The sequence below is a fragment of the Carica papaya genome, chromosome 2 (genome assembly GCF_054855325.1).
Source record: "Carica papaya isolate Zhongbai chromosome 2, ASM5485532v1, whole genome shotgun sequence".
NCBI lineage: Eukaryota > Viridiplantae > Streptophyta > Magnoliopsida > Brassicales > Caricaceae > Carica > Carica papaya.
Genome location: NC_142310.1, coordinates 27,093,805 through 27,106,948, shown reverse-complemented (window position 1 = coordinate 27,106,948; position 13,144 = coordinate 27,093,805). Strand labels below are relative to the sequence as shown.

General features: G+C 36.9%; 1 protein-coding gene across 1 annotated transcript; it reads left to right on the top strand.

The window, feature by feature from the left end:
• RHA1 (Ras small GTP-binding family protein) lies at positions 1-12,066 on the top strand. The gene is made up of 7 exons (XM_088213786.1): positions 1-262; positions 1,298-1,375; positions 1,465-1,632; positions 9,385-9,433; positions 9,736-9,809; positions 11,491-11,584; positions 11,689-12,066. The coding sequence occupies exons 1-7, from the start codon at positions 224-226 to the stop codon at positions 11,787-11,789; spliced, it is 603 nt and encodes a 200-aa protein (XP_088069912.1). The 5' UTR covers positions 1-223; the 3' UTR covers positions 11,790-12,066.
• The last annotated feature ends 1,078 nt before the right edge of the window (positions 12,067-13,144 follow it).

Sequence of the window (13,144 nt, the reverse complement as noted above, 5' to 3'; positions counted from 1 at the left end):
GAATACAAGTAGTTTTCTAAGGAAATTACCCATCGCTTTCGTCTTTCCTTGGAAAACAGGTTGGTCGAGGATCCTTTCCTTCGCCTTCTTCATCCTTTGCCTGCCTCCTCCCAACCTCCCTTCTTCCTGGTCAGCACGTGTTTCGTCAACAATCAGCATACGCTTTCTCCTTCAATTTCTGCACTCGGATTCTCAATTGCAACTCACACTCGCAGTACTAGTCATGGCCAGCACTGGAAACAAGAACATCAATGCCAAACTAGTCGGTTCCTTTTCAATCCCCTTTTCTTCTAAGCTCTTTTCCACATCGCTATTTGTTTTAATTGTGTTTCAACTGTTTTCTTTTTATGCTAAATTTTGCTGCCAGTGTGCGTTATTTCTGGAAATTTCTGGGTTTGATCAGTAGTTTAAGGTTTCTTTCTATGCAAATCATGATCTGGGTTTATCTTAATTTTGGAGAATTGTTGTTGGGTTTGGCAAGCATATCTGTTTCTTTTTATTTATGACCATTGTGAACAGTTGATATTGGTGGAAATTCTGATGTTTTGTGGGTTAATTCTTTTGTGGCTTGGTTTCGTTTTGTCATTTTCATGCTGGTAATCTGGTTTAGAATCATATCGGAAAAATTCTATCTTAATTTCGTTATGCACATACATGTCGATTTGCCACGGTGTTGAACCTTTTTGTTGGGTGTTTCTTGAATCTCTGAGGCGAATTTTGATGCATTTCTGATCTCACGTCACCGGTAATTTTGATTTTATGAAATATATAAGAGGATAAGTAAGTTTTCGAACCAAATAAAATCATTTCTCATAAAATTAAGTTTGAACCTGAAGAGTATTAAAACTTGTTCTTCCGTGTGTGCATCAGTTTGCTTCTTCTTTCTTAAGTTTTTAATATTGCTATGCTGATTGCTCACATAACTTATTCTAGTACCAGTTTTAGTTCACCCATTAGCTCTTTCGTTTATAAATCTTTGTTTCTTATTATCTATATGCTCCTATTATCTATAGCTTATCTGCTTCTTAATAATAACAGTAATAATAATAATAATAATAATAATAATGATAATAATAAAAACAATAACTATATCTTAGAAAAATTTCCAATTCTAAGGAATTTCTAATGCTATTAAATCAGATTTTATATGTATTTTCCTTTGTTTTTCTGTTTTGTTTTTGTTTTGTTTTTTGTTTCTTTTTAATGATTTGGTGGACTTTTTCCTAGTTTTGTTGTGCTTTCCTTTTCCAATAGTTTTCCTTGGGTTACCACTAACATTTTCGTTTCTATGCGCCAGGTGCTGCTTGGTGACGTTGGAGCTGGAAAGTCAAGTCTTGTGTTACGTTTTGTTAAAGGACAGTTTGTAGAATTCCAGGTTGGCACACTGGTGTTACAGATTCCATGTTATAGTTGACATTATGCTTTTTAATCTTGGGCTTGACAGTTCTTCTGCCAAATTTGCAGGAATCAACCATAGGTGCAGCTTTTTTTTCACAAACATTGGCTGTAAATGATGCAACCGTAAAATTTGAGATATGGGATACGGCTGGCCAAGAGAGATACCATAGCTTAGCTCCTATGTATTATAGGGGTGCTGCAGCTGCAATTATTGTGTATGACATAACGAATCAAGTAAGTGATGTCAGAAATCTGTTCATTCTTTCTCCTAAGCCATTAATTTTTCCCAGGACACCAAAAATTTGGACATATTGCATTTTAGGCTGTGAACACGGGAGATGAGTTATTAGACTTTGAGAAACATGAGTTTGGGATGGCTTTAGTCTCCTTCCACAAGGGTTTCGATTGATTTAGGATAAGTTAGGTTAAATCTCCCTACTTAGAAATTTAGAGATAAAACTTGGATATTATACATATTCTTTGATATTGCATCGAAAAATTTTTAAGTATCACAATTAAGACTTTAATTGCACCGTACAACCAGAGATGTTGAGAAAATTCTCAAAAGAACTTCTTTTGAATAACTGAACTTTCCAAGAAGTGAGATTATAAAGGTATCTATAGTGCTTCCATGGTGACCTTTTTCAAATATGATTTTGCTAGAAATACTAATACTGGTAAGAATAGAAAAATTAACTAGTTAAAAAGAATAAAATTCTAAAGTTACTAAAAATAGATGGAGTCCTAATTCGTGTAATAGTTTTATATTTAAAAAATCATTATTATTTATAATTCATTTAGGAAATCTGAACATAACTAATTATGCATCATAATCTCCTGGTTGGATAAAACTCGTCTATGATTTTTGAAGTGGTGAATTATATAAAACACTAATCTAAGTTTTTCATGAAAATTTACAAGATCTGCACTTGGTTGTTCTCTTCAATAGCAAAATAGTAGAAACAAAACTGGTTCAATGCGTATAGAGACACACAATTGGCTCAATGTGTAAAAACCCCATAGTTAGGACAAGATCGATATTGACAAATGGTGTTTCACATTCATCCTTGAGTTGAGCATTAGTAAACTCAATTACTGGGTTAATTCCCTCCTTGCACTTAACTTCTACAATATTTTCTTTAGGTAGAGGATCTTGGTGGTTCTCAAAATCTTTGCCCTTGGAAGACATGATGATTCTTATTGTTCCTCAGCTTCAATGCGCTTCATCTCTTTACCCTTTTCATTGACATTGGGTTCTTTTGGGTGTTAATATTTATGCATCTTTTCTGTACAATAGGTTTTGAATCTACATCCTTTATGGCAAGTATAAGATGCTAAGTATTGGTAGTCTCGTCATGTTAAATATATCAACATAACACCAAAATTGACCTAGAAGAATATATGTGGACCTTCTAGAAATCACATCACACGAGATCGAATAACTGTAGGCACCATAGGTTTTGTTGAGTTACCGAAATACTTATGTCATTCATCCACACTAGTCTATATGATAGCAGATGTTGTTGCATTGAAATATTGATTTGTTCAATTCTATAGATTGAAATAAGGTTCTTACAACAGTCCTTTTGAATGATAAGTTTCTTACTTTTATTTTCATAAAGGATTAGGATTTGAAAATTTGGAGAATGCTTCAAATCATCCTCTAGCTAATGGCTTGGTTGTGCTTAACTACATTCAAGAAGAATTATCTGTGAATGATGGCTTATTCCCTTCCTTAATATTCCACATATTCAAAAATTTTCTGTATAGTAGAGTTCGAATTGGTGGAACATAATGGAAAAATTATAGGCGTATAATACTTAAATTTGGAAACAGTGAACTTTTGTGTTGATCAAGTCCAAATGAGTTTTGAATAATATCTCTGGATGAACTGGTTTCGTGAACTTAATGAGAAAGGTCAAGACAGAAGTAATCTGACAAAGTCCACTCTCAGTTGCAGATTGGGTTTGTTACAACTACTTGTGCCCTGGATGGTGTTGATCTGATGGTATGGTGGTTGGGTGAACTTGTGGCTGCGAGTGGCACAATTTTTGATGGGATGTCATGGCAGGGTTAGCCATGAAAGGAGACATAACTATGTGGAGGAGATGTTTGTTGGTGGGAAGGGTGTGAGGGGCAATGAGGCTATGAGGGAGGCTGCTAGGGCATTTTATTTCGATCTTTACAGTGAAAATGGGAGCCTAAGACCAAAGCTAGATAATCTGCAGTTTCCGTGCTTGAGAGACAGCGATAGAGCAGAGCTGGAGGGGGTCTTTTTGGAAGAGGAGGTCAGGTCCTGTTTATTTGACTGTAATGGGGACAATGCACCAGACCCTGATGGACTTAATATGAGGTTTTTACAAGATTTCTGGCTTGTTTTTAAGGATGATATCATGGAGCTTTTTGATGAATTCCATAAAAATGGTTCATTTTTAAATCTTTGAATGCAACATTTTTAGTGTTGATTGCTAAAAGAGGGGCCAAAAATATCAGTGACTTTAGACTGATTAGCCTTGTGGGCTGCATATACAAATTGATCGCCAAGGACTTGGCAAATAGGGTGACGAGAGTCCTTGAGTATGTGACGGGGAAAGTCAACATGCGTTTGTTGAAGATAGGCAAATTATGGATGCTGTCTTGGTGGCCAATGAGGGGGTGGATGATTTGATTGGGAGCAATAAAAACGGAATGCTATGTAAATTGGATATAGAAGAAGCTTATGATCATGTTTGTTTGGACTTTGTTGATTATATGTTGGATAGGTTGGGTTTTGGTGGGAGATGGAGAAGCTGGATTAGGACTTGCATTACCACTGCTTCATTTACGGTTATGATAATGAAGGTCCATCTACCTTTTTACAGGCTACTCGGGGGCTTAGGCACGGTGATCCCCTATCCCTACTCCTCTTCATTGTGGTTATGGATGCTTTCTACAGGTTGTTAGAGAGGGCCAAATGGTGTAATCTGATAAGAGGGGTTAGGATTGGTAGAAATCATCAGCAGGTGGAGGTATTTCACCTTTTTTTTTGCGGATGACATGTTGGTTTTTTGCCAAGCGGAGGAGGAGATGGTTCAGAATTTAAGGACTGTTTTGTTGTGTTTTCAGGTTGTTTAGGGTCTGAAAATAAATCTCGAGAAGTCAGAAATTGTTAGATGTGGGGGGAAGGGAGGGGAAGATGCTCTTGTGGGTGTGTTGGGATATAAAATGACTAAACTTCCAATTAAATACTTGGGTGTTCTATTGGGAGCGGGATAAAAGAGACTCATATATGGGATCCGGTGGTTGAGACTTTTGAGAAGAGATTAGCATGTTGGAAACTGAATTTTCTATTTTGGGCAGTACACTCACATGGGTGAAAAATGTTTTGTCCAATACTCCTATTTATTTTCTTTCTCCTCTCAAAATGCTGGCCTTGGTTGCCAAAAAGCTTGAGAGAATTCAATGCAGATATTTGTGGGGAGATGACATGGAGAGAAGGAAATGCACTTAGTTAATTGGAGGGAGATGAAGAAACCTTTGAAGGAAGGAGGCTTGGGTATTAGATCTATTTTACATATGAATAGAGCTCTGTGTATGGTAAGTGGTTGTGGAGATTTTTAAGTGAGGAGGGCAGTTTGTGAAAGAGGGTGGTGGAGGCAAGATGGGGCAATAGGGATGGGAGAGGTGTTTGGGAAGGCACCTGGGAGCAGGTATCTGGTTTATGGAAGAGTTTCACAGGCGAGTGTTGTGATTGTGTGAGATGGAGGATTGGGAGAGGAAATAATGTGTACTTTTGGACTGATGATTGGGTGGAGGGGGGTTGTCTAAAAGATGGTGGCCAGATGTGGTTTCCTGCTAACCTGATCTGGAGGTCTCAAGCTTCGCCAAAGATTGCTTTCTTTGCATGGGAAACATGCAGAAACAGCATTTTGACGGTACATAACCTTATGAGAAGGGGTATGGTGATGGTCAACAGATGTTGTTTGTGTAAAAGGGAGTTGGGAACTTGCTGTCATCTTCTTCTTCACTGCACTGCTGTACAGGAGTTATGGCACATAATTTACAGATACACTGGGATTTGCTGGGTGGTGGGGGGGTCGGTAAGAGAGGAAGTGGGTGCTTGGGCTGGTCTGGGTTTAGGGAAGAAGAAACTGACTAGATTAATTCCTTTGACTATTTTTTGGATTATTTAGAAAGAAGGGAATCGTAGGGTTTTTGACGGGACTGAAAATAACATTGGAATGATTAGGGAAAGATGGTTTCATTTATTTAGTTCCCTAAATTCCAGCTTCGATGGGACAGCTTCTTTCAGAGTTGCAAGCAAACAAAAACTGCTGAAAAATGAAATAAAAGCTTGGACCAAGGAGGAAATCAGAAAGAATGGTGAAGAGATGGATAGTTGGCTTAGTGAATTGGTGTTGCTGGATGATATGGAGGGCAGGGAGGAGCTGGGGGTTGCTGATCAGCTCCGTAGGGATGAGATCAAATTGCAGATGGCCAGAAAATCAAAGATGGAGGAAGTGAATTGGAAGCAGAGGTCAAGAGAGAAGTGGCTGTTGGAAGGTGACAGAAATACTAAGTATTTTCATGCTTTAGCCAGTCACAAGAGGAGATGTAATTACATTGAAGAGTTGGGGGTGAATGGAGTGAATTACAGAGGCAATGACCAGATGAGGGAAGCTGCCAGGATTTATTTTGAGGATGTGTACAAGGAGGAATTTAGACTGAGACCGAAACTGGATGGCTTAGACTTCAGGAGTATCAGCACACTAAGCAGTCAGAATTTGGAAGCAGTGTTTGCTGAGGAGGAAGTGCAGACTGTGTTGATGTCCTGTAATGGAGATAAAGTCCCTGGACCGGACAGTTTCAACATGAGATTCCTCCAAGACTTTTGGTATGTGATTAAAGATGATGTGATGGAGTTATTTCATGATTTGCATAATAATGGTAAGTTTGTGCGGGAACTTAATTCTACCTTTCTCATATTGATTGCAAAGAATAAAGGAGCAAGGAACATACAAGACTTCTGCCCCATTAGCTTAGTTGGGTGCATATGTAAACTTATTGCAAAAGTGCTGGCTGCGAGATTTACTAGAGTTTTAGGGGAGGTGGTGGGCGAATGTCAACATGCTTTTGTGGAGGGAAGACAAATCCAAGATGCTATACTTGTGGCTAATGAGGTTGTGAATGATTTGATGCACAATAGAAATGGGGGGATTGATTTGTAAACTTGACATGGAAAAGGCTTACGACCATGTTTGTTGGGATTTCGTGAATTACATGTTATCTAGAATAGGTTTTGGGAAGAAATGGAGATTATGGATGAAAGTGTGTTTGACTACTTCTTTCGTTGTTTTAGTCAATGGTGGACCTTCAAAATTTTTCAAGGGATCTAGGGGGCTGAGACAAGGGGATCCACTCTCCCCGTTATTGTTTATTGTTGTCATGAAAGCTTTGAATGGCCTGATGGAGAGGGCTAAAGAACTGCAATTGGTTAGAGGGGTGCAGGTGGGCAGAGGTGATAATTATGTTGAGGTATTTCATTTATTCTTTGCGGATGAAACATTATTATTTTTGCAGCCAAAAAAGCAATACTTGCTGCATCTTAGGTGCATCCTCCTCTGCTTCTAAAGTGTTTCAGGACTCAACATTAACTTAACTAAATCTGAATTAGTAAAGATGGGGAGTGCGGGTGAAGATAACAGATTGGCTAAGATCCTTGGTTGTAAGACTGCGCAGCTTCCCATAAAATATTTGGGGATGCCGTTAGGGGCGAGATACAAAGATAAACAAACATGAGAATTGGTAGTTGAAATGTTTGAGAACCGACTTGCGACTTGGAAGAGGAATTTCTTATCAAAAGGTGGAAGATAGATTCTAATCAAAAGTATACTTGCTAACCTTCCAATATACTATCTTACTACCCTAACTATACTGGCTAGCATTGCAAAAAGATTGGAATCAATTCAATGTCGCTTCTTATGGAGGGACGGTATTAAGAAAAGAAAGTATCACTTGGTGAGATGGTCAGAAGTTAAAAAACATCACAACATGAGCGGTTTGAATATCAGATCTTTGGTTCATATGAATAGGGATCTTCAAGGCAAGTGGCTGTGGAGATTCTTTAAGGAGGAGAGCAGATTTTGGAGAAAGGTAATAGTAGCTAAATGGGGCGGGCTTGATTTTGCTGAGGAGGGTTACTGTGACAGTAGGGGCCATGACCTGGCTTTATGGAAGAATATCAAACAGGGTCGGGCGAGATTTAAAGAGTGCATCAACTGGAAATTGGGTAGGGGAAACTGTATAAGGTTTTGGGATGATGAGTGGCTGGATGGGGGATGCTTGAAGACTAGATTCCCTAAAATATATGCCATTGCACAATCTAAAAACATGAGAGTTGAGGAGGCGTATCCGATGGAAAATGGAGGTTGTCTTGGACAGTGAATGTTTTTAGAAATCTAAATGATTGGGAGGTTTTGAGGCTGGTCTCACAATGTCAAATTAGTAGTGAAGCACACCAAATTCGTTGGAAACCATCCAAAAAAGGTGAATTCATGATTGTTTTGCTTTATCGGCAGTTGGTGGGGACTGGGCATGATAACATACCCCTTTTTCCTTCAAAACAGATTTGGAATTCCAGGGGTCGCCTAGAATTGGTTTTTTCACGTGGGAGGCTTGTAGAGGAAGTATGCCGACACTTGATAAGCTAAAGACTAGAGGCCAGATCGTGGTTAATGCGTGTTTTATGTGCAAGAAGGCTGAGGAATTCTGCTGCCACTTACTTCTTCATTGCGAGGTGGTCCACGATTTATGGTGCCAGATTTATAGACTGATTGGGATCAATTGGGTCATCTCTGGTTCGGTTTTTGATAAGATATGGGCTTGGATGGGATTTACCTGGAGAAGAATATTGTTAAAATTATCCCTTTTAACATTTTTTTGGGTTATTTGGAAAGAAAAGAATAAGAGAGTGTTTGATGGTATTGAGAGGGATAATAATAGACTAAGAGAGTTATGGTTTAATTAATTTGGTAACATTGTGTTGGGTCATGATATCATTAGAGACGAGGATTTTGGGAATATTATTGACACCCTAATAACTTTGTAAATTTGTACAGGGTACCTCATTGGTACCCTGTTTATATATATCTACACTTATTATCTAGAAAAAAAAAAAAATTATTTGGTTCCCTATTTATTGGGAATGACTTGTATAGGGTGGATGATTTTGGGTACATAATAGATAGCCTAACAAATTTGTAATATTTTTGTACATGGGTTGCATCCTCTTGGTGCTTTGTTGATATATTTATATTTTTTATTTAAAAAAAACTCATAAATGGGTACATAATAGATAGCCTAACAAATTTGTAATATTTTTGTACATGGGTTGCATCCTCTTGGTGCTCTGTTGATATATTTATACTTTTTATTTTTAAAAAAAGACTCATAAATAATACAATAGTTTTATATTTAAAAAAACTATAGGTTCTAATCTTTTTAGGGAATATAAAACCTAATCCTCTCAATGACACTGATGTTTTGTTTAATTAATCCAACAAAGTAAAAATATATATACCAATTTGTCAGAGTATTTTTATTTTTTCTACATAATATGCAAATTTTCTCTACAACCTTTAATCCTGGTTGATTTTGCAAGGGGGATGTCAAAGATGTAACTTAGGAACATTTGTGGATTCTTAAATATTTGGATTCTTATATTAGAATAAATTGCTAAATCTTGGATGATGACTGAAAGAAGATAATTTTCGTAACTTGGTAACAAACATGGTTTATTGATCCGTGATCTGCTTTTCTTTTATGGAATTTACTGTCAGATGCTTGTCTAAAGTTTAGGTTTTCTGATTTGTAGCCAAGTAGTTTAATCAGGCAGGTGTTTTGCACATTTTACTTTTGGCATGGTTGTATGTAATTGGAATTGAGTGCTGCTAACTATATGTCATGGAATGTACCTTTAAACTCTTTTTTCCTTTGTTTTTTTTGTAGGCTTCATTTGAGCGAGCCAAAAAATGGGTCCAAGAACTTCTTTCACAAGGTAGTGTTTTCCATTGCCCTAAATTTCCGTAATCTGAGTTTTCTTCGTCATGTGGCATATTTGTCTCCAGACTTGTAATTACTTGGAGCAAGTTCTACACATAAATAGTTTTTTATGAGTCTGTAACTATCATCTTGTTTCATCTCTGTAGTATCTGATTTGTGTTTTCTGGTTATGTTTAGTTGATTGGTTAGCATCTATTAGATTTGTATAAAGTTATGTTTTCTGTTGTATCTATATCTATTAAAGCAGTATTAAATGGTTCTTCTTTTATGGTTTATTTGTGTCTTATGTACGACTAGGCAATCCAAATTTGGTTATGGCACTTGCTGGAAACAAAGCTGATTTGCTGGATGCAAGAAAAGTGACAGGAGAGGCAAGTACATGTATTTTGTCTTTAATGCTGCTTTTCTGAAATATATTTTTACTTCTTAATGTCCCTTCTGACACTTCAACAACAAAATCATATTACATTGGTTGTTTGATGCCAACTGCTTTGAACTTGAGTTAGATTATAGACTTGGCCTGCCATGCTTGCGATAGATTTTGAATTTTGATAACATTTTTCTGTGTTATCTTCTTTCTTTCTCTTCTGGGGTTTGATCTGTGATGAGGGATCAAATTCTATTGATAATATGTTTTGAAACCTCATTAATCTTTTGTTGTAACTACCAATCAAGTTAGTTTTGTAGTCACTGCTAACTACCTCAGTGGATTATTGGCAGTCTGACATTACAGTTGACCTAATGAGGATAGTTGCACCATATGGATTGTGGAAGCAACTGTTAGATCAAGTTGCTCACTAAAGGGGGACTTTAGTTAGGTTTGTAGGTTTGTTGGATGACCAAGGCCTAGATTCTCTACATATTCACATTATAAGATGTGAACAATGCATGTCTTAGGAAAAGCATTTTAGTTCCAGGTGTTGCTTTTTACATCTAGCTTTCTATGTTGTTGGTTTGTTTACTGATGCATGGCTAAAGCAGCAACTCCTAGGAACAGCAGGTAAGTTTGATCAGTTTAGAGTCTGCCACTGAGATTGGCCATTTGGTAGGGGTTGACATCTGGGCCTTACCAGCCGAAGTACTGCTGGACAATTTTAGGTCAGTATTCATGCAAATTTGACCAGTTGGAGAATATTCTTTGCCGCTATACTTTGGCAAACCTTGGGGCCCAAACAACAGGGAAAAAGATCATTGAGAATATGGTGAAATGAAAAACAAGGGTCTGCTTATCTACTTCACCTGTCTGGTTGTAAGATCAATTACATTTTTTGTCATTATATTTTCTTTTGTTTTTATCCTCAGTTATTCAAGCGTATGGTGGGCCTATTAACCATAAAAATAGAGATTATGTTTTTGTGGTTGCTGAAAATTTGCTTGGGCCATCATTTCATTTTATGTGCTTCAACTGTCACTTCAAAAAAAAAAAAGATCTAATGGGGGAGCAAGTGCCTTTTAAGTATGATTTGCGTGCACATGAAGCCCAGGAAATAATAAATTTTCAGTTATTGAGGCTTACTTCTGCAAATATTTTTGGAAACCTTATTTGTCTCAGAAAGCTGTGGAGAGCTTGGTAAAATGATCTCAGCGCTTCTAAATTTTACTAAAGAACTAGTTTGGAGCCCTCAAATTATCTGGGTTTTCCCTCTGCCCTTCTTTCTAAAGTTTCAGCTGCCCATTTCTTCTTCCCCGGGGCCCCTTTTTTGTCTCTTCCTCGTGTCAATTTCATCCAAAGGAACTTTTTTTTAGACCATGGCACTTGGGCCTGTTGGTCACTTTTCCCACTTAGTTAAGTGGGGTGGGGATCTGTTCTGCGTTCAACACCCAAGATTACGAAAACTTCTAGGGGTACGCAGAAAAAAAAACAGATATACTTTTTTAAAAAATACAACAAATTTTTTTTTTTTTTTTGGTTTGCTTGCCCTATGGGCTTGAGAACAAGGGTTAGAACCCTCGACCCGGACCTCACTCATCGTCTCTGATGAGGAGATGCCAGTGGTTTACAAAAAGTTAAATATTTAGTTTAAAATTTTAGCCTCATTTTCTTCCATGCAGGAGGCACAGACATATGCTCAGGAAAATGGCCTTTTTTTTATGGAGACCTCAGCAAAAACTGCAGCAAATGTCAATGATATTTTCTATGAAATAGGTATTTCAGCAGTTCGATTATGTCTCTAAGTAATAAAGCATAATGCGTAATGCTATAGTTGGTTCATTCTGTTACATTGTGCCTGATATGTGTCTGATATACAGCAAGAAGGCTACCTCGGGTGCTGCCGGCACAAAACCCAGCGGGAATGGTTCTGATGGATAGACCTGCAGAAAGGACAGCAAGTGCATCTTGTTGCTCTTAGGTACTCAAGGTAGTAGTGCGGCTTGTCACAGTCACTGCTCATGGTATTGCATATTTTCTGTAATATGGTCTAGAGATGGACCTTTTATCTTGACTCTATTACACCCTGTTCGTGTACCATTTTATTCAGATTTGTAAATGTTCTTTTTTTTTTTTTCTTCATTTATCTTGTCAACCCAGGAATGGTATTGGAAATTTGTCTTTCTTGTAAGTAAATGCTCTGGTGTGCTTTAATTCCTGTGGAAACTATGAGATTAGTTCAGCTTCTCTTGGTAAAATTACTTTCTATTAGCCAAACGTTTATAAAATAGAACTCATCGGTAAGTCTAGGAAGAACTTGAGATGATCTCAACCAATACCCAATAGGGAATAGAACACAAACGTTTGTTAATAGCCTTATTTGCGTATGGATAGTTTTTTGGGTAGTTGATTTTGATATATTGGATCGAGCTCTATTCGGATTATAAATTGAATCTGTTAAGGTGCAATTTAAAGGAGATATATTTGTCTGCAAAAATATTTTATATATATATTTTTTTCAATTATACACCTTGAGCTCATACAAACTAACAACTATGCAAGCAGAAGGAAGAATTACAAGAAAATCATGTTTGATTTGTGTGAAATCACCATTCAAAATGTTTTCCCTTATTTTCATTTATTATAACTAAGAATTACAAGAGATGTGATTCTTAATATTCCTCACCCTTGGTATCTCATTCAACCAAATTAACACGAGGACATCGGCTAGCAGTTAAACAAGTTCATCACAGATGAAGGAATTCGCACTTTCCCTCTGCCTTGAATTTCAGTAACAAAAGTGAATTTCTGCTGGCTATGGTTAGACGGTCTTCCTGAGTACCATTTTCATTTCAAACAACTGAATATATATTAAACAAAAGTGTATGAATATATATGTAATATATATATATATATTGTAATATTATTTTATTGGAAACTAATTTAACTGCTCGAACGATCCAGCCAATGAAAATGTATTACATATCAACTAACTGATTATATATATATATATATATAATATTATAATAATTTTAACTATTTTAATTCTCCCTTTTGCCGTAAGATTCCTCTGGTTTTTCAGTTATGTTAACATTTTCCTTCTTGTGCATGTTAACTGGCAACTTCTGTCTCCATCATGCACCCTTTGTCATAGGAAATGTAAGCCTTATAATATATATATATATATACACACAATACTTATTCCACCTCAATTTGTTCCTCCGCTGCGAAGCATTGAGAATATTTCCAACTCATTTTCTCACAAATCCCGAAGTTTTCATTTGACGGAGAAAATAAAGTTTGTACAATTAAAGACTTGGAAGTACAAATTAACAT